Source organism: Lampetra planeri, chromosome 49 (assembly GCF_965212315.1).
Source record: "Lampetra planeri chromosome 49, kcLamPlan1.2.h2, whole genome shotgun sequence".
Lineage (NCBI taxonomy): Eukaryota > Metazoa > Chordata > Hyperoartia > Petromyzontiformes > Petromyzontidae > Lampetra > Lampetra planeri.
The window spans coordinates 3691575-3715194 of NC_136155.1; the positions used below are offsets into that span (position 1 = coordinate 3691575).

General features: G+C 54.2%; 1 protein-coding gene across 1 annotated transcript in view; it reads left to right on the top strand.

Moving 5' to 3' along the window:
* The window catches only part of LOC144734053 (roquin-1-like), a 46150-nt gene extending 22530 nt beyond the window's left edge, over positions 1-23620 (top strand). Inside the window, 21 exon segments of the mRNA XM_078616102.1 lie at positions 1037-1270; positions 2065-2240; positions 2935-3135; positions 3583-3715; positions 4190-4308; positions 5123-5235; positions 6076-6423; positions 8422-8774; positions 9827-10173; positions 10175-10402; positions 12008-12190; positions 12968-13150; positions 14111-14209; positions 17536-17698; positions 18196-18319; positions 19104-19212; positions 19775-19933; positions 21354-21461; positions 22268-22407; positions 23183-23234; positions 23236-23620. Of these exon segments, the coding sequence (XP_078472228.1) occupies positions 1037-1270; positions 2065-2240; positions 2935-3135; positions 3583-3715; positions 4190-4308; positions 5123-5235; positions 6076-6423; positions 8422-8774; positions 9827-10173; positions 10175-10402; positions 12008-12190; positions 12968-13150; positions 14111-14209; positions 17536-17698; positions 18196-18319; positions 19104-19212; positions 19775-19933; positions 21354-21461; positions 22268-22407; positions 23183-23234; positions 23236-23457 (3794 nt within the window). The 3' untranslated portion in view covers positions 23458-23620.

The window sequence follows — 23620 nt, forward strand, 5'->3', positions numbered from 1 at the left end:
GATTCCATAGCCTCAAACTCCACCTAGCCTGGTACAAGCACTGCGATGACGTCGCCACCACTGGTGCCGATTGTGGTGGCGATGCTGGTGATAGCGGTAGTGCCAATTAAGACGGCGGTGCTGGTTGTGATGGCGGTTGCGGTAGTATTAGTGGTGGTGGTGCGGGTGTTGGTCACGATGGTGATGTTGATGGTGCTTTTGTGGTGGTTTGTAAAACTTGTGAGGTGGCAGTACAGGAAGCGGCTTGGTGAACCCCGGCCTGGATGCTTTGCCGAGCGGCCACCAAACCCACCACAGGTTGTTTTGGGCTGCGGCGCTACATGGTGACCGGCACGGCAAAGCGTGGTCACATGAACCTTTTATAATTTTGCAAATGAGATTGACCTCTTCTCTCGACTTCTCACTTTGATCCTTCCGTATCGACAGTTCAATATTAACGCGCAATGTAATCGAGGGACGACTGTGTGTTGTGGTCTGGGGTTTGTTGTTGTTGTTTTTCTGCCTTACCCCAAGCTTGCATTTGGTGTTGACATTTCCGCAGGAATTTACATACTCATACCTGTCAACTCATACGGTTTACCCCGTATTCTTATACAGGGAAATGGAGTTTTCAGGTCCATACGGCGTACAGCCGTTTCAATGCGGGCAACACATTTTATTTGTCTATTTGTTTGTTTTTCCCTTGTGATGGGACTTTGTAGGATGAATGTTGAGATTTGTAAGGGCACTGGGTGACCAATAAGATCTGAATCGGTCTCTAATAGGGTAGGCACTAATAAGGGGTTGACAGGTATGCGTAATTATGCAATTTATACTTATTTAATTTTTGTTATATATATTTTAGTGACTTGCTAACTTGGCTCTGTTTTGCACGCCTATCGTTTTTTTGTATTGTTTGTTCATGTAACCTCGCTGATCCCACCCCCACACCGTGCCCCCTGCTGGACATCCGTGAAAAAGATCGAGGCGGTGCATAACAACCCACCACGCGTCTCTCTGCCTGTGTGTCCCTGCCCCTATCCGACCCCGCCCGCAGGCGTGGTGGCAGCGTCGCAGTCCCAGCTATCGCGGCCCATGCAGCGCAAGCTGGTGACGCTGGTCAACTGCCAGCTGGTGGAGGAGGAGGGCCGGCTGCGGGCGATGCGGGCGGCGCGGTCCCTGGGCGAGCGCACCGTCACCGAGCTCATCCTACAGCACCAGAACCCGCAGCAGCTCTCCTCCAACCTGTGGGCGGCCGTGCGCGCCCGCGGATGCCAGTTCCTCGGGCCCGGTGAGTGGTTGCGTGCGTGCGTGCGTGTGTGTGTGTGGGTGTTGTGTCTGCCGATGACTGGTATCAGCGGTGTCAAGATCGGCCTCTGTGGAGGAGGCTCGTGAAGGACGCTACTGGGCAGTTGGAGGCAGTCGCCCTCCAACAACAACGGAGGGCGGAGGAGCGACGCTCACAATAACGAGCGGAGCGCCGGGTGGCTAAAGCACAGCAAGTTGGTACAGTAGGGGGCACAGGTGGTGCATCAGCCAGTCATCTCGGTCATCTCAGTCAGTCGACCCGTGGCACCTGGGTCTGCCCCGACACTTCACGTGGCCTCAAGGTGCACATGGCCTGGCACAAGCGTCGTGGTGACGTCACCGCCACTTAGTGGCGAATGGCGGTTGTTGTGTGTCTGTGTTGTGTCTTTGTTGAGTGTTGTGGGGGTATTGTGTCTGTGTTGCGTGTGGGTGTCTGTGTTCGATTCCCGCTCACGGCCACCAACACGACCTCCCCTAGGTTGACTCAGCCACCCTCTCGTGTGCCGGCCTTAATAGGTGCTACTCGCTAACAGCACTTGCCCCAACAGTCTGTTTATTCTATAGGGGGGGATCTTTGTATTTGTGTCTACTTACGTAATTAGAGTTGGCGAAGCCTGTGTAAGGCCTCGCTGCATCAGTTGATTTCTCGTGGCTGAATGACGGATGACTCGGATGAAATCGTCATCTCACTCAATCCGGTCGTCATCGTGACAACGCTCGTATCCCTCGTTGCCTCCCCTGTCCGGCCTCCCTCCCTCCCCTTCCTGACTCCCCCAGCCATGCAGGAGGAGGCGCTGAAGCTGGTGCTGCTGGCGCTGGAGGACGGCTCGGCACTGTCGCGCAAGGTGCTCGTGCTGTTTGTGGTCCAGCGGTTGGAGACGCGATTTCCGCAGGCGTCCAAAACCAGCATCGGACACGTGGTGCAGCTGCTTTACCGCGCTTCCTGCTTCAAGGTACGCCTGCCCTTCGGGGAGCGCCACCATCACGGGCGCCGTCACACACGCGCGCCAACTGTAGTTATAAACATGCCTGTGTACGTGCGTTGAACTTCTTTCGCACTACGTAGCCGACCGTGATAATCAGAGGTGTGGCGAGGGAAGGACTACAAACTAAGCGCACCACAACGACGAGCAGTTTTAAAGAAATTAGTTTTCAATCTAGAAACACAGCGAGCTGCCGTGGGAGGCTCCCGTGGGCAGCTTGCACCAGAGATGGTGAGCTGACGAACGATACAACATGTACGCACGCAACAGAAGGTCATAACCCTAAACCCCCTAAGCCCCTAACTCTAGGCCCATAATCCTAAGCCATAACTATAAGCCCCTAATCCTAAGCCCCCCAACTCTAAGCCCATAACCTTAATCCCGTGATCCTCAGGTCATTACCGTAGGACCCTTATTCTAAGCCCATAATGCTAAGCCCAAAACCCTAAGCCCCGAGTCCTAAACCTCTTTACTCCTAATCCTAAACCCTTAAACCTCTGACCTTGTATGCAAGTATGTATGTTGAACTTTTTTGGCACCGTACATTGCCAACCGTGCTACTCGGAGGTTGCGTGGAAGAACAACAAACTTTAAACGCGAAAAAAATCAACCTTAACCGCTAACCCCCGTGTGTGGCTCCCCCGTCTCTCCGGCCCCGGCGCAGGTGACGAAACGCGACGAGGACTCGTCGCTGATGCAGCTCAAGGAGGAGTTCCGCACGTACGAGGCGCTGCGTCGCGAACACGACTCGCAGATTGTGCAGATCGCCATGGAGGCCGGGCTTCGCATCGCGCCCGACCAGTGGTCGTCGCTGCTCTACGGAGACCTGGCCCACAAGTCGCACATGCAGTCCATCATCGACAAGGTGAGAGCCAGACCTGCGCACACACACACACGCACACACACGCATACATATATATGCACGTATGGAGACATGCAGTCCATCGTCGACAAGGCGAGAGACAGACTTGCGCGCAAACACACTCGCACACGCACGCATACGTAGACGCGCATGTATGTACGCGTGTCTGTAAAAACAAAGATCTCCCCTGTATTGTCTGAATAGACTGTTGAAGCAAGTGCTTTTAGCGAGCACCTCCGATTAGCACGGCTGGCTACGTACGGTGCGAAAGAAATTCAATATACATACATACAAGGCCGGCACGGTACACGAGGGGGTGGGTGGCCAGCACCACGCCCAAGCCACCTTTGTATTCTCCAAGACGATGTTTTTACACACTCGTGCGTGCGTGTGTTTATTTCTTGTGTCTGCCTTACCACTAACGCCCTCTGCCCCCCCCGCTCCCAACAGCTGCAGACGCCGGCATCGTTTGCGCAGAGCGTGCAGGAGCTGACGATCGCGCTGCAGAGAACGGGCGACCCCGCCAACCTCAACCAGCTCCGGCCCCACCTGGAACTGCTGGCCAACATCGACCCCAGCCCAGGTAAGCAAGTCTTACGATTAAAAAAACTGAACTAATGTTTTACTTTACCAGGTCAGGCCCCACTAAGCTCTTTTTCAGAAGCGGCCCGGCCGTCACAAATGATAGCTGAACGAGAAGTGGCTCATCGTGTGGAAAAACCCGGGGACCCGGAGAAAAATTCACGCGACTGCGAGGAGAGAACATGCAAACTCCAAATATACAGCAGGCTAGAAACAGTTCGGTCGTCCTTACCTGGTAAAATAAAAATAGTAAAAAAAATAGTTTTAGTGATACGTCCGGTTTAGTTTGAAGGCATGGGGTGGTAGGGGGGGGAGGGCCTGCACCCCCCCCCCCCACCGCTCCTTATGGGACAGTCCTGGTGGCCGGGGTCTCGCGATCAACACCACGGGGTCAAATCATCGTCAGGATCGCTAAGTCTGAACACGTCGGCGCTTTTCACCGGCCTTCACACCGACGCTTCCGCCCCGCACGCAGACGCGGCGGCGCCCACGTGGGAGCAGCTGGCGGCGGCGATGGTTGCGGTGAAGACGGTCGTGCAGGGACTGGTGGACTTCATTCAGAACTACAGCAAGAAGGGCTTCGAGCAGACGCAGGTGCCCTCGCTAACGCCACGACCACCGCCCCCGATATTCGTCATCAACGTCGTCACCAGTTTTGGCACCGCTGTCGTTGCTATTACCGTCACCGCCGTTATGCACGTCACCATGAGTATCGTCATTCCAATCATTGACATGCACATCATCGTTTCTGTCGTTGTTATTTCCGTCATCATTACCATCGTGATCATTGCTGTCGTCGTCGTCACCATCATTACTGTTACTATCATCTTCATCATCATGACCTTACTTGATCATCGTCACTGTTACTATCATCATTATCATTACCTTGATCATCATCACTGTTACTATCATCATCTTCATTATCATTCCCTTCATTTAAATCACCACTATGACTATCATCATCACCCACTGTAATTACCACCGTCGTTGGCACCGTCACCATCGTCGTCACCTTTATCATCTATTTAAGACCGAAACAGGAGGATTTCTCCACAGCTCTGGCTGTCGCCTGATGATGCCGGTTGTAATTACTGGCGAAACGTCACGGTACTCGAATTGTAAATGTTGTGGGTTTACTCTCCAACACACTGGTGTGCTGTACTAGTACACTATACACTACATTATATACTACACTACTACAGTATACACTAGTGCTGAACTAGTGACTAATTGGCACGTTCTGTTTACGTGACAACACCTCACTAATTGGCTGTGTCGGGTGGCTGCAGGTTTAACGGCGCATTTATATTTACGCGCTCTAACCCAAAACCTCTGCTGTGGATGATATTGGCCTACTACTTGTTAAAGTCACCGTTGCCCTTTGCGCGTTGTGTTCCGCGCCGCGCAGCCGCTGCAGAACAGCAAGTACAAGACGAGCATGTGCCGCGACCTGACGCAGCAGGGCGGCTGCCCCCGCGGCGCCAGCTGCACGTTCGCTCACTCCCAGGACGAGCTGGAGAGGTGAGAACGAATCGCGGGCGTCGTACTCCCGTCGTGCCGCGGTGACTCGGGGATGTTAACTCCCTCGCCTGGTGTGCAGGAGGTCGTGCGTTCGATTCCGACCCCCTTTGATGCCTGCTGTATATTTGAAGTTAGTGGTGTCTCTCTCCCCGTGGTCGCGTGGATTTTTCTCGGGGCCCTCTGGATTTTCCCTCCACGTGTGGAATCAACATCATACGTTTCGAGGATTTGGCTGCTACTATAAAAACACATTTTCACTTGATGATGAGCCAATTCGTTTGAGCTATCATTTGATATTTCTAGATTTGATAGCCAGGTCGTTTCTGAAAGAGCTAAATAACTCAGTGGGCCTTACCTGGTAAAGTAAAAAATAATATTTTTCTATATCGGATGTCGCCACCCACTGGTTTATTTCACTCTGCAACCACAGTTGTGTTTGTTGAGCTATCACTGTCCATCGGTCTTGTCTCTATCATGGTTCACGATAACTGCCCCTAAAGACAATCCGATACGATTAACATTTTTGTATAAAGTTGCGTTGCTATTAGGGACTTATTCTGGAGAAAATTGGCCTTACCGATCAGAGAATTTGCCCAAAATTTTGTGATAGAATCCAGCGCCGGATGGATCAGCCCTTTGCGGCCGAGGCGATGACATCACACGCCACACGCGTCTCACTTCCGCACCCCCCGTAATGTAATTACGCGCGACATCGTCTCGTCATTGACGCACAGCATCCCGATTTGCTCAAATGAATCTGAACAACGGCGACCCCTCGTACATCTTCGCGCTACCAAAACCACACGACCGCTTCCTCCAAACCCCCCCCCTCCCAACCAGGTACCGCTTGAAAAACAAGAAACTGGCGGGCGGTCGAGGCACCAGCCAATCTCTCACGCAACTCAACAAGGTTGGCATGGGCTCCTCGGGACTGGAGCCGCTTGCGTCCAAGCTCCTGCCGACGCAGAACGGCCTCATGAGCGGAGGCGGCAGCTCGCCGCAGCTGCTGGCGCGCGGCACGGACCCGGGTGGGTTCGGCGCGGAGGTCAGCGGGGGCCTGGGCCTGCCGGCCGGGCTCAGCATCAGCCACGCGGCCGGCCTGGGGGTGAGGATTGCGCTGGGAGGCGGCAAGGTGGGAGAGGCGAGCGCCAGCGCGCCGGGGTCGCTGTCGGGGTCGCCGCCGGACAAGTAAGGGCGCTGGCACGCACACACTCGCACACACACACTCGCACACACACACTCGCACACACACACATTCGCACACATTCGCACACATTCGCACACGTGTTTGTGTTTCCGCGCGAAAGCATGTGCGCACCAAAATGCACACTCGCATACGTACGGACACGCACGTTAAATTTCACCAAGATAAAGATCCTCTGTATAGTCTGCTAGACTGTTGGGGCAAGCTCTGTTAAGCGAGCGCCTCTGAAGGCCTGCACGGCACACGAGGGGTGGGTCGTGCAATTTTTCACGCACGCACGAACACAAGACAAAGACAGATCCCCCGTATAGCCTTAACAGACTGTTGGGGCAAGTGCTGTTAGCGAGCACTTGTGAAACTAAACTATGTTTCATCTTACCAAGTAAAGCCCACTGAGCGATTAGATACTTTTTCAGAAGCAACCTGGCCACAAATAGCAGCAAAAGAATCTTAATCGCACGTTTATAAATGTGGAAGGAAAAACCGGTGGGTCCGGAGAAAAATCCATGCGACCACGGGGAGAGAGAGACACCGCAAACTCTAAATATGCAGCAGGCGTCAGGGTCGGGATCGAATCCACGACCTCCTGTATATCAGGCGAGGTAGTTAACATCTCCTAGCCACCGTGATGATGATGAGAGAGAGAGAGACACGCAAACTCCAAATATACAGCAGGCGTCAGGGTCGGGATCGAACCCACGACCTCCTGTATACCAGGCGAGGGAGTTAACATCTCCTAGCCACCGTGATGATGATGAGAGAGAGACACGCAAACTCCAAATATACAGCAGGCGTCAGGGTCGGGATCGAACCCACGACCTCCTGTATACCAGGCGAGGTAGTTAACATCTCCTAGCCACCGTGATGATGAGAGAGAGAGACACGCAAACTCCAAATATAGAGCAGGCGTTAGGGTCGGGATCGAACCCACGACCTCCTGTATACCAGGCGAGGTAGTTAACATCTCCTAGCCACCGCGGCGCCCAGTTAAGGCTGTAACAGAGCACGAGGCGACAGACAGCACTACGCGCAGCATTAACAGCCGATGTTCACTCCACATCCCGATCAAGCCCCACCCCCTTGTGTGGTTAAGTTTCTTGGCGATTGGCGCTGTGGGTTTTGTAGTTTTGGTCTGGAGCGTTGTAAAGTTGTTAGTCGTACGTATGTGTATATATGTATGTCGCCGGACAGACGTAACATTTGCCCCGGCCATTGCCGGAGAGACGCGTCATAACATTAAAACCAAAGTGTTTCAACGCGACTGTTTCAAGCCCGGTTCGACAAGGAGTGGCTCTGCTGAATCAAAATAAGGGCACGTATTGCTTCGCCAGTTGGGACAAGTCTGCACTGTCCCGAACTGAAACTGGAAAACCGCTGTGATTGGTTGATAGGTTCATCGGAATACGGCCGTCACATGGGCCCCCACCACCGTGTGTCAGATCGGTACGCGACGATCCACCTCCACCCCCCTCCACACGCGTTACGACGAATTTGATTGCTTCTGGGAGATGCTTTCAATCACGAAGCTCGTGTGGCATGCCAGGCGGTGGTGGCTACGCACATGGCCTTGTTATCCTGGGCTGTGGAAATGGGGGTGGGGGGGGGGGTAGGTTTGGTGGGTCACCGCACAACCCGGCTCGCCCAGGAGATGGTGGTACATTGAGTGAATCTGTTCCCTCCGTGTTCTCCGGTTTCCTCCCACGTAAATGGCTGAAAACATCTTAATAGAGAGAGGACGGCAGAGCTTGGGCAGTTGTTGATAGCGCCGGCTCACTACCACCTGGCTGCCATCCCACTTGTCCATGCTTTGCCACGCCTCTTAACCGTAACAAAACACTTGCGCACGTTTGATAGCTGCAAGATGAGTTGGCGTCTGCTATGTGTGTACGTAATGTTGAATATCTTTCGCGCCGTACGTAGCCAACCGTGCTAACGAGAGGCGTGTGTTGCGTGCGGCTCGCCCCCGTGTCCGTCTCTTACAGCAAAATCGGCTCCCCTCCGAAATCCCACCTGGGTCCCTACGCGGCTCTGGGTGGTCACCTTCAACCGGGCGGACTCGGCGCTCCCGACCTGACTGGCAAAGGTGTCCCGGTGCCGCACGGCCACCACCACCACCACCACCCGCACGCCCATGGGCACCCCCACGCGCACCCCATGAGCCGGGTGCTCTACCCCCCGCCACCGCCGCAGCAGCCGCAGCAACCGCCGCCGCCGCAACCGCCCCCCCACCACGCGCCCCCCGTCGACATTTACTTCCAGGACCCACGCGGTGGGCAGCAGCAGCAACAGCCGCCGCCGCCGCCAGCGCTAGCGTACGACCACCAGCACTACCGAGGTGAGGGTCTGCAATGCGTGCGGCGCGCTTGCGGCGGTGGCCTTGGCGTTGAACCCAAATTAAGTTGGCGCCGCGGTGGCTGGGAGATGTCGACTACCTCGCCTGGTATACAGGAGGTCGTGGGTTCGATCGCAACCCTGACGCCTGCTGCTGTATATTTGTACAGGTAGTCCCCGACTTGCGATGGTCCGACTTGCGATATTTCGATTTTACGATGACGATAGGGATATGACAAAATTGTCAAATATTTTACATTTTGCGCAGCAGGCAAACGTACGTGCGTTGGGACGCTGCTGGGATGTACTGTACGCATATAGTTTGTACAGTACTGTAAATTGCTCTGTTTTGCTAAATTATCACCATTCTTTGACTCCTGGATAGGCTGGGCCATTTTCGACTTACGATATTTTCGACTTACGATGGGGTCGTCGTAACGCATCTCCATCGTAAGTCGGGGACTACCTGGAGTTTGCATGTCTGTCTCCTTGTGGTCGCGTGGATTTTTCTCCGGGTCCTCCGGTTTTTCCCTCCACGTTTAGAATCAACATGCATTTAGAGTATGCAGCTGCTATACATTTACACGTGATAAGCCACTTCGTTGAGCTATCATTTGTGGCCAGGTCTCTTCTGAAAAGAGTTACATAGCTCATTACCTGGTAAAATAAAAATAGTAAATGGTAGTAGTAGTTTTAGTTGAGACGATATAGAATGCACGACGTACGATTACCGTGTCACGTGTCCCCGATACAGTCAGGATGTCAACGCGAATTTAGAATTTCGCGGAGCGATCTAAATTCTTAAACGTACGGCACAAAAAAATATCAACTGTCGCCGTACGATGCGAAATTGTACAGCGTGGCCATTGGTCGCCTTCCTCCAGCCATCCGTGCTGTCGACCCTCTGCCCTTTTTCCAAGTCCAGCCTCAAGACCTTCCTATTGTCCGAAGACCGACTGCATCTCTCCCGTCATGTCCTATTCAGACGGTCCATAATTGCTCATTGTATCGTTGTCTTCGTCATCTTGAGTGTCTTCCGCGTTTGTGTCTCCGCAGCCCCGTACTGTCAGACCCAACACCCAAGCTCCCCCTACGCTCCCCGCTACGTGCACAGGCAGGGGGCCCCCCCGGACTCCTCTTTGGGGGGCCCTACCGTGCCCCACGCGTACCCTCCCCCGTCACCGGCGGACCCCTACGGTCCCTACCCGCCGCCACCGCCGCCCCCCACGCACCACGCTTATGCGTCGCCACCTCCGCCGCCGCTCCCGGGCGGGTACCACATGGGTCACCACGGAGCGCCGCCTCCGCCGCCGCCACCGCCCCACCACCACCACCATCACCACCACCACGCCGCCGCGGCGGCAGCGGCGTACGACTCTCGGCGGGCGTGGCGTGCGCCGCCGCCCCCCCCACGCGCCGTCACCGTACCCGCCGGGCCAGCGCGATGGCGGCATCGGCCCGGGGCACGAGAGCGGCTACGCGGTGAGGGGTGGGCCGCTGCCACCGTCGCACGGCCACCCGGAGGCCGGGTACTACCAGCCGCCGCAGGGCGGGCACATGCCAGCGGCACCACACGGACCGCCGCAGATGCAGCAGCAGCAGCAGCAGCACCGGCCCGCCAGCGTGCCACGGGTGAGAGCCACAGTCGATTTTAGCTGTGCGGTCGCGAAAGAAAACATTGTCGAATCTCGTAACGATACGGTTGTTGGCCGGCACGCTTGTGCGCAGATGTGATTTACCACGATTCGGCTGATTCCAGGTCTCGGGATTATGAAATATAAGTGTAACCGTCGTGAGACGGACAGCTTGCAGCTGGTGGGGTGAGGCACGCAAGTGCTGCTCCCTTCTGCGTGGACCGGAGGTCACGTGTAGCGATCTCGGGGGTAGTTTTGTGGTATCCGCTTTTGTGAGCCGTACAGCACCTTTAACCACACTAAATCGGGGGGGATGTTTTAATCCTGGCAACAACTGTGTTTATAAATTTGCGCTCTATGTTTGAATGCGTGGCCTGCCTAAGCCTATCGGACCGCAGTGGTAACCATCCCTAAGATCGCACAGGGGCCTGTTCACGCAGCGCCAGCCTGCCCAAGCGCTCGTTAGCCTTCCAGGAACATAATACAAATTAACTCGGCTTTCTATATGCAGTGGCGCAATTCACACGCTTTTTACATGAAGCTTAAGTTACGGAGAGAAGGCCTGTCGGGAAAAGAACAGGAGTTTTAAGACGATTTAAAAAAGCGTAACAGATTTAGCTTCATGGTAGGTTTTTACCCTTTTAACTGGTACAAAACTGTACCAGTTAAAAGGGTAAAAACCTACCATTATATTTTGCCACTGGTAAAAGAGATCTCATAGTGTAGATTTAGCTTCAGCACGAAGGGAATTCCACAATCGCGTAGCCTGGCTTCAAACACGCTCTGTTTTCTCCCACTGAGTGATGTTGCTGCTGTGTGCTTTTACCGACAATTTAAATTGTAGGTGTGTTGGGGGGGGGGCATATATTTTGAAAATTAAAATTGGTAATTTATTTTTATTTTTATATTACCAAGTAAGGCCCCCACAGAAGCAACCTAGACATCACAGATGATAACGAAGTGGCTTATCATCACCTGGAAATTTATAGCAGCCAAATGCTCTAAACGCGTGACATTGATTCTAAATGTGGATGTGAAAAAAACCGGAGGCCCGGAAGAAAAATCCATGCGACCACAGAGAGAGAGACGCACAGACTCCAAATAAACAGCAGGCTTCAAGGTCGGGATTGAACCCACAACCTCCTGTATACCAGGCGAGGTAGTTAACATCTCCTAGCCACCGTGATGATGATGAGAGAGAGAGACACGCAGACTCCAAATAAATAGCAGGCGTCAGGGTTAGGATTGAACCCACAACCTCCTGTATACCAGGCGAGGTAGTTAACATCTCCTAGCCACCGTGATGATGATGAGAGAGAGACATGCAAACTCCAAATATACAGCAGGCTTCAAGGTCGGGATTGAACCCACAACCTCCTGTATACCAGGCGAGGTAGTTAACATCTCCTAGCCACCGTGATGATGATGATGAAAGAGAAAGAGAGACACGCACACTCTAAATATACAGCAGGCGTCAGGGTTAGGATTCAACCAAACGACCGCCTGTATATCACGCGAGGCAGTTAACAATGTCGCCAATTTGGACCGCGACGTGCGTTTAACCGTGCCCCGGCTCCAACGCTCTCCTGGTGTCGTCCCGCAGGATCCGTACGCGCAGCCCCCGCCGAGCCTGGAGGAGCTGCACCGCCGGCGTGCCGAGCTGCTAGCGCAGCTGAAGGTGGCTCGCCCGGGCGCCCCGCCCGTCTCCCCGCCCCCCTTCGCCCACTCCCCTACGCCGCCCCCCCTCGCCATGGCCCCTTACGGCGGAGAGGAGTACGCGCCAATGGTGAGCGGCCGCATTGCGTTGGGCCCCCCCCCCCCCCCCCAACCGGGAGAGCGCGTGTCGGGCTGGGTGCACGTTGGTGCGCCTCGCTGCTGCTGCTGCTGCTGCAACAGCTAATGCCGATGAATCTGCTGTGAGCTAAAGTGCTGTTGCCATTACTGCTGTTGCTAGAGCTGCTGCATGTCGAGAGAGAGTACGTCCACCGAGTAGCATGGAGCCTGGTGGTTGCTGTGTTCGGGAGTAGGAGTACGGGGAGTGATGGGGGTTGTGGTAGGCGTAGTGATAGATGTAATGGTAAGTGTAGTGTTGGGGTAGGGTTAATGATAGGGGTGATAGGTGTTAACAACGAGCGGAGCGCCGGGTGGCTAAAGCACAGCAAGTCGGCACAGTAGGGGGCACAGGTGGTGCATCAGCCAGTCATCTCAGTCAGCCGGCCCGTGGCACCTGGGTTTGCCCCGTGACCTCCTGCCAGCGGGCGTTCGACACTTCACGTGGCCTCAACGTGCACCTAGCCAGGCACAAGCGTCGTGGTGACGTCACCGCCACTGAGTGGCGAATGGCGGTTATTGTTGGTAGGCATTCAAATGAGTGTCGCCGGGTGCGATGTGTCAAACATCACCACTTGGGGGAGAAAGGCAGCCGGGCGTGGTGCTGGCCACCCACCCCCCTCGTCTGCCGGTGATCGCCTTCGTTGGCGCTGCTGCTCACTGACGGCGCTTGCCCCCAACAGTCGGTTAAGGCTTCACGGGTTTTGGGGGGGGGACCCTTTTGCCCTCGCAGTACTCGGAGGAGGAGGACGACGGAGGCGGCGAGGCGTGCGGGCGCGCGCCCCCCCTCGCCTACGCGGACAGCGAGTTCCCGTCGCAGTACTCCCCGTGGTCGTGCGAGGCCATCAGCTCGTACATCGCTGACAAGGAGGCAAAGCCGCGCGACGTCATGGCCACCAGCGGCTCTGACATGACGGTACGGCTCCTGCGCGCGCTGCTTGGGGGGCGGAGAGCGGCGTTTGCGTCTTCAGGTGCTTTCATCTGGCTCTGTGAGCCTCGAGTAGCAACACTGAATTATCAGACTCTTATAGGGGCCTTGGTCTGGCTCTGTGAGCCTCGAGTAGCAATACTGAATTATAAGACTCCTATAGGGGCCTTGGTATAGCTCTTGAGGCTTAGGCCAGCAACACTGAATTATAAGACTCCTATAGGGGCCTTGGTCTGGCTCTGTGAGCCTCGGGTAGCAACACTGAATTATAAGACCCCTATAGGGACATTGGTATGGCTCTCGAGGCTTTTGCCAGCAACACTGAATTATAAGACTCTCCGATAGGGGCTTTGCGCTGGCTCTTTGAGTTTTGGGCAGCAACATTGAATAATAATACTCCGATAGGGGCCTTGGTCTGGCTCTGAGCCTCAGGCCAGTAACACTGAATGATGACTCCTTTAGGAGCCTCGCTCTGGCTCTCTGAGTCTGGGGCAGCAACACTGAATGATAAGAATTCTCTACCGACCGTGGTCTGGCTCTACGAGTACCCGGTGCAGAGTGAAACATCAGCACTGGGGAGACAAAGGCGGGCCACACCACCGTGTACAGATCGACAGTCTACCAGCAACCGACAAAATATTCGGTGAGAAAGGAACCCACGCCCATGGGTCTCCGTGAGATTGGAGCTTAATTGTAGTCGGGTTCGTCCGTGTCTGCGTTCAAGAAAATATTGAAACACCCGGCATACCACATCCAGGACACCTCTGGCTACCGCCGCGGTTTTCTACTAGCCACGTGCCACTTACTCGATTCTACCAGCGACTCAAGTAAGATTCAGCGAGACATTAAACCCCGGCGCGGGACGAGGTGGGGCTGCCCCCGGCGATTTGATGAATTCTGCCGTTCCGGCGTCCGTCTCCGTGACACGCCCGCGTCTCTCTGCCGCAGGTGAAGCTGAGTCGTAGCGACACCCCGTCGTCGCAGACGGAGTGCGTGCGCTGGGGCGAGGCGTACCACCGCTCCACCGACGAGATGTGGCTCGACCAGGTACTACTTCCTGTCCGTCCGTCCGTCCGTCCCCCCCCACCACCCCCCAACTCCCGATGGAGTCGTCCTGTTGGGTGACGGTAATGGAGTCGTCCTGTTGGGTGACGGTAATGGAGTCGTCCTGTTGGGTGACGTTAATGGAGTCGTCCTGTTGGGTGACGTTAATGGAGTCGTCCTATTGGGTGACGTTAATGGAGTCGTCCTATTGGGTGACGTTAATGGAGTCGTCCTATTGGGTGACGGTAATGGAGTCGTCCTGTTGGGTGACGGTAATGGAGTCGTCCTATTGGGTGACGGTAATGGAGTCGTCCTATTGGGTGACGTTAATGGAGTCGTCCTGTTGGGTGACGTTAATGGAGTCGTCCTGTTGGGTGATGTTAATGGAGTCGTCCTGTTGGGTGACGTTAATGGAGTCGTCCTGTTGGGTGACGTTAATGGAGTCGTCCTGTTGGGTGACGTTAATGGAGTCGTCCAATTGGGTGATGTTAATGGAGTCGTCCTGTTGGGTGACGTTAATGGAGTCGTCCAATTGGGTGACGGTAATGGAGTCGTCCTGTTGGGTGACGTTAATGGAGTCGTCCAATTGGGTGACGTTAATGGAGTCGTCCAATTGGGTGACGGTAATGGAGTCGTCCTGTTGGGTGACGTTAATGGAGTCGTCCAATTGGGTGACGTTAATGGAGTCGTCCTGTTGGGTGACGTTAATGGAGTCGTCCTGTTGGGTGATGTTAATGGAGTCGTCCAATTGGGTGACGTTAATGGAGTCGTCCTGTTGGGTGACGTTAATGGAGTCGTCCTGTTGGGTGACGTTAATGGAGTCGTCCTGTTGGGTGACGTTAATGGAGTCGTCCTGTTGGGTGACGTTAATGGAGTCGTCCTGTTGGGTGACGTTAATGGAGTCGTCCTGTTGGGTGACGTTAATGGAGTTGTCCTGTTGGGTGACGTTAATGGAGTCGTCCAATTGGGTGACGTTAATGGAGTCGTCCAATTGGGTGACGTTAATGGAGTCGTCCTGTTGGGTGATGTTAATGGAGTCGTCCTATTGGGTGATGTTAATGGAGTCGTCCTGTTGGGTGATGTTAATGGAGTCGTCCTGTTGGGTGATGTTAATGGAGTCGTCCTGTTGGGTGATGTTAATGGAGTCGTCCTGTTGGGTGACGTTAATGGAGTCGTCCTGTTGGGTGATGTTAATGGAGTCGTCCTGTTGGGTGATGTTAATGGAGTCGTCCTGTTGGGTGACGTTAATGGAGTCGTCCTGTTGGGTGATGTTAATGGAGTCGTCCTGTTGGGTGATGTTAATGGAGTCGTCCTGTTGGGTGACGTTAATGGAGTCGTCCAATTGGGTGATGTTAATGGAGTCGTCCTGTTGGGTGACGTTAATGGAGTCGTCCTATTGGGTGACGTTAATGGAGTCGTCCTGTTGGGTGACGTTAATAGAGACGTCCTGTTGGGTGACGGTAATGGAGTCGTCCTATTGGGTGACGTTAATGGAGTCGTCCTGTTGGGTGACGTTAATAGAGACGTCCTGTTGGGTGACTGTAATGGAGTCGTCCTATTGGGTGACGGTAATGGAGTCGTCCTATTGGGTGACGTTAATGGAGTCTTCCTATCGGGTGACTTTAACAAAGTCGTCCTTTCAGGTGATTTAACGGAGTCGTCCTATGCAGTGACTTCAATGAAGTCGTCCAGGAGCGATTGGAAGATCGGTTCGATAGCAACCATAGGCAGGCACACACGGGCGTTCAAAACCGGCGTGTCGCAGATGCGGGGCAGAGGAGGCGTCGCTGAGATGCTGCGGTGGTTCAAGCTCCGGGCCCTGCAGAGGCTTCAGGCCCGTGATGCAATTGTCACTCGCAGTGGTTGCTGCTGATATTTACCACCACACCCCCTCTCCCCACCACCGTGGTGAACAATTTAACAGCGCTCCCTGGTGGTCGATTGATGATTTTTTCTTCACTGGCGATGAAGTCGCGTTCCATCCAATGTCCCTTCGTGCATGGATTCATGAATATATTTTGACGTTAGTTGATTTGTTCATGGGCCTCTTAATTAATTTGTTCACAATTGCATTTCAATGTGCATTCGTTCGACTGCCAATGCTCATTACCTCGCCTGGTATACAGGAGGTCGTGGGTTCGATCCTGCTGTATATTTGGAGTTTGCATGTGTCTCTCTTCCCGTTGTCACGTAGATTTTTCTCCGAGTCCTCCCGGTTTTTCCCCTCCACATTTAGAGACGTGCATCTCGAGTATTTCGCTGTTATTAATTTCCACGCGATAAGCCACTTTCATTGAGCTATCAGGTTAATTCTGAATAAGTATAACCCGTAAAAACAAAGTTTATCACTATAAATCCTTTATATGCGTGGCGGCTAGAGTACTCTCGTCCTCTAGCTTGAGATGGCTGCCACCTATGGGTCAGATGATTGCATTGCTCCTAAAAAGTGTAAAATTTTGGAAAAAAATGTTCACGAACATTAATTGTCACGCACAACGAGTCTGTGTGGAAAATGTCAGCTCGATTGGATCACGGGAAGTGGGTTAAAAAACGACCGAAAGATTTGCACGGTCCTAAGCAAGCAAGCAAGCGAACTTAATAGAAAGGATTTAAAAAGAGCTATATAGCTCAGTGTGCCTTACCCTGGTAAAATAAAATAAATAGTTTAGTTTCGATTTACACCATCGTGCCTTTGTTTCGTGACCACATCACCCGCCTGCTCTCTTGTCTCTGCACTGGCTACCCGTTAAGTCTCGAGCGAGCTGTCTGATCCTGCAGACCTGCAAGGCACTCACTGGGTTAGCCCCACGATATCTACTGGAACTGATTCTGTTTTTAAGCTCCCAACGAGGTCCCTGAGTTCTTCGGGGATCGCCTTCTTCTCTAAGTACTCCGAGGTCAAGGTTCTGTTCTTGAGGTGATCGGGATTTTTCCAGCGCTGCTTCCAGGTTTTTTGGATCGCTTTTTGTCTTTACTCGTTAGACGATCGGAGTCGTTAGAACCATTGTTTAAGTCCTCTCTTGACAAACTCACCTGACAAGTTCTGGCCGTTTACCCTGCAGGTTCTGTTTATTTCCTGGCTTTCCATACATGGTGGTGTCTCGTTGTGATCCACGGATGCAGTGCGGCACTTTTACAAATGTGAATTGTTATTATTTCCATTAATTCATCGGTGCACTCGTGCATTCATTCGCCGATTCAATTGGGCATTCGATCATTCGTCGGTTATGTACATTAACGTGCTCGCTCGTTCGTTCGTACGGCCATCCGTCGCCCGTCCTCATGCCCGCTCGCCCCTTAACCCTGTCGTCACGTGCTCTCCGCCCCAGCGCCGCCCCAAGGACGAGGACCCCATAATCCCATTTGGCGAGAGCCCCACGGTGTCCAAGTGGGGCGCCATCTCCCGCTCGGCGCGCACCTCCTTCCGCAACACGGGCCCTGTGCAGGCCACAGCCTCCCAGGGCTCGGCCACGCGGCCTGTCAACGTCACCGGTGAGCGCCGACGGCCACGCACGCCCTGCCACCCACACACACCCAGCCAGGCAACTACCCACCCACCCCAGCCAAATATCCTGCTACCCACCCACTCAGCCACACAACCAACCAAACACCCGCCCAGCCAACCACCTACCCAGCAAACCACCGACCGACCCACCCACCCAGCCAACCACTCACCCAGCCAACTACTCAACCACCGACTCACCCAGCCACCTACCCACCCAGTCACCCACCCACCCATCCACGCAGCCACCCATCCAGCCACCTACCCACCCAGCCACCTACCCACCTATTCACCCATCCACGCACCCACCCAGCCACCAACCCAGCCACCTACCCACCCACCCATCCACGCACCCACCCACCTGGTCGTGTATAAAGCACTGACCTTGCGGTGGCCGGGCGGCTCAAGAGGGGCCGCGCGACACCGTCCTTGATGTGCAGCGCGCACCGTACTGATCGGTCCATGTCCGCCTGTCACTCGTCCTTAGACGCCCCGATTCTCACCCCGTGCTTCGCAGACTACTTTGTCAACTACTCGAGCTCCTGCGGCTGGAACTCGCCCACCAACGTGTACCCGTCTCAGCCCAGCCCCACCCCGCAGTACACGGACAGGTACGACCACGGCACGCGACGATCCGGCCTTCCATACACACACGGGGACCCCCCCCACCCCACCCACACGGCCCGTTGGTAGGCTCCTGACTCGGTTAAATTAATAACCACAAAAACTTTTTATTTTACCAGGTGAGCACCCACTGAGCCGGCAACAAATGATAGCTCAACAAAGTGGCTTAGCGCGTGGGAAATTATAGCAGAGATGTTGACTACCTCGCCTGGTATACAAGGAGGTCGTGGGTTCGATCCCGATCCTCACTCCTGTATATTTGGAGTTTGCATGTTCTCCCCATGATCGTGTGGATTTTTCTCTTGGTCACTCCAGATTTTTCCCTCCACGTTTCGAAAACGTGTTTTTGAAGTATTTGGCTGCTCTAAATTTCCACGCGATAATATGCAAATTCGTTGAGCTATCATTTGTGGCCAGGTCTCTTCTGAAAAATAGCGATATTGCTCAAGTGTGCCTTACCAGCTTAAATATACGCTCCAAGCTTGGTGGTGTTTCATTCTTCACCTGAGGACGGCTGCTTGCGTTGTGGCCGAAACGTCGTGAGAATTATTTTATTATGTTTTATTTTTATTATTTTATTACTTCCCTTCTACGTGACTTTACCGAAAGAACCAAGAAGATGAATCCCTGCAGTCACGACAGCTTTAAATCGAAAGCTAAGCATAGTTTTTAAGTTTTAGGTTTTAGTTTCCCTCGCCATGCGACTGAACGGCCGTGACGATGTCGTGATTGTGCTCGTGTCCGCGTCGGTGCGTGTCTTGCGTGCGACAGGGAGCGGGCGATGGCACCTTGCTCGGAGCGAGACCACATGCGGCTGGAGATGGAGCTGCAGGCGGTGAACCACCAGATCAGCCAGCAGAGCCAGATACACGGCATGCAGGTAGGCGTGTGCCACAAGCCATAACCGTAACCACAGCAGATGGTCAGGACCCTTGCCTTGATCCTTACCCTAGCCATAACAGTCACCACACCAAATAACCGCCCGCTAGCCTTAACCCTTTCCATAATTATACTCGCTCACTTGACCCCACTGGTAGCCGTAACCATAACCACACGAGATGTGGAATTTCCAGCGTCCGTATAATTTCCTGTAAACCGGAGATGCACACCACGCCCATCTCTAACTTGGAGTCTGGAACTCTGGGTCTGGAGCTCTGGGTCTGGAACTCTGGGTCTGGAACTTGGAGGCTTGAACTTGAAGCTTTGAACTTCGGATCTTGAACTTCGGATCTTGAACTTGGGAGTCTTGAAATCCGGGTCTTGAACTTCTGGGCTAGAACTTCTGGTCTTGAACTTTCAGGCTTGAACTTGAAGCCTTGAACCCCAGGTGTTGAACTTCGTGGCTCGAACTTGGAGGCTTGCAATTTTGAAGCTTTATGCTTCGGGTCTGTAACTCGGGCGTGTGTGGAGCTGACGGTGATGCGCCTCGTTGTGCCGCGCAGGCGGCCAGCAACACGGCCCTGCTGCAGAGAGAGGCGCAGGCGCTCGCGCTGCAGCCGTCGGCGGGGCCACGTCGCAGCCCGGAGGAAGCCGGCGGCGGCATCGGCGGCGGCGGGGTGGCGTACGGCGCCAGCGGCGGGCGCGTCGGCGCTCGGGCGACGGTGAGTCCCAGTCGTCCCACACGACGGACCGCACCGCAACAAAAATGTGGGGGGAGCGGTGGCACAGCGGTCAGCGCTCGCGTGCGCTGCGAGCACGGCGACCCGAGTTCGATTCCCACTTACGGACGACACCGGTGAACCGGTCCTGGGCATCCCCTAGGTCGACTCGGCCTCAAATGAGTCCCTGGTGTGGTGTTTAAAAACATCGCCACTGTGGAGACAAAGGCGGTCGGGCGTGGTGTTGGCAACCCACCACCTCATGTGCCGTACAGGCCTTCATAGGCGCTACTCGCTAACAGCACTCAGGTTCACCATTGGAACCTCATTTGCCAGTAAAAAATATGATAATTGGTTTTTTACCCTTCTATCTGGCAACAAAACTGACACCTTTTTTACAAGGAGTCATGTTTGCATAGACCACAATACCTGCAGTCATAATGCAAACAAAAAACACAACTCTGATAATCAGCATTCAGGTTATATGGAAATCTTTAGCTTCCTGCCCCTGCTCAAGTCCAGGCTTAAGAACGTACTTCTCTCCCTCTCTCACTGCCTCTGTCTGTAATATAAATACGTCCACTGTTCCTGAACAGAATCTTGAAAGTGCATTTGCGTTTAGACGCTGCGTGAAGCCACGTTGCGTTGACTTATAGAGACCCATAGACTCGCACAGAGACCCACAGCTTCACCCATACACCCAGATAGTGAACCCATAGACTATCAGAGATCCCCATGTACCCAGATCGGGACCCATAGACTTGGATAGAGACCTATGACTGACTTTCTATTACACAACTACGCCCACTGTTTCTGTACTGAATGTTGAGACGCAGTCACATTTAGATGTTACACAAGCCATGCCTTGTGCATGACTTTGTGTCTTACACCAAACAAGTGAGTAGTCAAATTTCGATTTAAAGCTTTCGTGACTGCAGGGATTCATCTTCTTGGTTCTTTCGGTAAAGTCACGTAGAAGGGAAGTAATAAAATAATAAAAATAAAAATAATAAAATAATTCTCACGACGTTTCGGCTACAACGCAAGCAGCCGTCACCTGAAGATGGCTGCTTGCGTTGTAGTCGAAACGTCGTGAGAATTGTATTTTATTATGTTTTATTTTTATTATTTTATTACTTCCCTTCTACGTGACTTTACCGAAAGAACCAAGAAGAAGTGAGTGGTCAGTTGCGTAAATGATGTTAAGCATTCATTTTGCTTGGTTTGCGACGTAAGTTCACGGGAACTAACCGGTAATGTCACTTGCCGAAATTTGACGCAACTGGCCACACGGCTCCTTTTTGTCCGGTCGGTGCATTCCCTCCTCCTCCCGACCCCCACGTCGCCACTTTACACCCCCCCCCCCCACCCCCCGCGTGATGATGAGCTTTGCCCGGCGGGTGTCTCTGTTTGCGGGTCGCAGACCGACCCACTGCAGGCGGATGGGGGGGTGACGGTGTCCGCTACCGCGACGGATGGTGGGGCTGGCGCCGACGAGCAGGTGGCTGACGGGGAGGGGCCGGACGATCTGGTGAGTGCGTGCGCGTGTGTGCGTGTGTGTGTGTGCGTGCTTGTGCACGTGTGTGCGTGCTTGTGCGTGTGTGCGCGCTTGTGCGTGTGTGCGCGCTTGTGTGCGTGTGTGCGCGTGTGTGTGCGTGTGTGCGCGTGTGTGTGCGTGTGTGCGCGTGTGTGTGCGTGTGTGCGCGTGTGTGCGCGTGTGTGCGCGCTTGTGCGTGTGTGCGCACTTGTGCGCTTGTGCGTGCGTGCGCGCTTGTGCGCTTGCGCGCTTGTGCGTGTGTGTGCGCTTGTGCGCGTATATGGGGAGCGGTAGTTTAGCGTTTTGCGCGCTTCACACCGAACCTGGCGGCCCGAGTTCGATTCCCGCTCGTAGCCACCAACCGCAGTGATGATTCATCTTGTTGGTTCTTTCGGTAAAGTCACGTAGAAGGGAAATAATAAAATAATAAAAATAAAACATAATAAAATACAATTCTCACAACGTTTCGGCCACAACGCAAGCAGCCGTCCTCAGGTGAAGAACAGGTCTGTCGGGAAGACAGCGTCTGAATGATCGAAACCAGTGACGATTATTTCAACCGTTCCTGGGCCTTCCGTAGGTTGACTCGCCCTTAAAATGAGTACATCATACAAGTGTGTATACATCATCAGTTGGTTGACAAAGGTGTCTGGGTATGATGCTAGTCACCCCCCCCCCCCCACACCTCGTCCACCATACCAGCCTTTAACAGTGACATGGGGGAATCTGTCTCTGCTTTTTGTGTATCCGTACATTTACACGTGTGTCTGTGTGTGTACGCGCCTCCCTCCCTTGACCAGGACTTTGAGCACTGCCTGGCGCTGGAGCTAACCCAGGATGAGTTGGACTGCCCTGGGGATGCCGGCCAGGCGAGCTGCCAGGCCTCGCCAGGTCCAAGCAGCGACGAATCCCGCGCGGCGCCGCAAATGTACACGGCCTCGTACGTCTCTCCCATACCCACGCCCCAAAATATTCACCCCCCCCCCCCAACACTCACCACTCACCTATTATACTCACCACTCACCTCCGACAGTAGCACAGTTCGAGGCTACGTACGGTGTGAAAGAAGTTCCACGTGCATACGTATGTACACACATTCTGATCGTGCCTATTAATTTCACGTCTTAAGATTAAATATTAATTTGGAACATTCACGGCGCCAAGAACCTAGCCCTCCCAAGTTCGATTCCCTTTTCACGACCCAACATCGGTGACGAACAACCGAACCGGTTCTAGGGCCTCCACGAGGTCGAGTGCCTGGTACGGTGTGTCACCATCAGCACCGGGGAGACGGGCCACCCACCCCCCACCCTCGTGTGCCGTGCCGGCCTTCATAGGTGCTCGCTAACAGCACTTGCCCCAACAGTCTGTTACAGGCTACACGGGCGATCTTTGTGTGTTTGAGAGTGAGTGCGTGTGAGTTTGCCTCTGGAGTGTGAATATTCTCCCCCTGTTCTGCTTCGAGGGCTTCCTCCCCGAGCCAAAACACACAGACACACACACACACGGTGTATTTGCCTAACATACCAACAATAGATCCCACACAGCAACTGAAACTACACGGGGCGTTGCTGCTGCAGAGCCTCAGCGAGAGTCTTTCCTGGGTAGACAAGCCAAATTATAATAATGATGTTAAACAATAACAGCTAAATCGCGGGTCGGGAAGCTGTCCGTAATCCACGCGCATGCACGATTGTTTTCGTCTTTGTACACAGCGACATGATGGCGGGGGTCACCGGCCCTCCCCCCAGCGTTTGTGTCGTCACCCGCGGCGGCAATGGCAGCTACGGCCGCGGCCGCTTCGACGGCATCGGCGGGAGCGGCATCGGCGCCTTCGTCGTCATCGGCGGCGGCCTGCCACGGCGGTCGTGACGACGCCGCTGCCTCGGCACTGGCAACGAAGACCGCCGCGCTCGCCATCTCCTCCTCCGCGCAGCCTCAACCGCAGCTGAACGGCGTCGCCGATGCCGGCTCGCTGGCTTCCGTGTGACGCCGCGCCATGCCTCGCCGCCACGCCAGCGGCGGCGGCAGTGACAGCTTGCCGCCGATAACTAAATGAGACGACGGGCGCTTGCTTTTTCAGCAGGCGCCGTACGCCGGTAGGGGGTGTGCGCGCTCTCGGGCTAGGGTCCGGCACCTCTCGTGCCGATCGA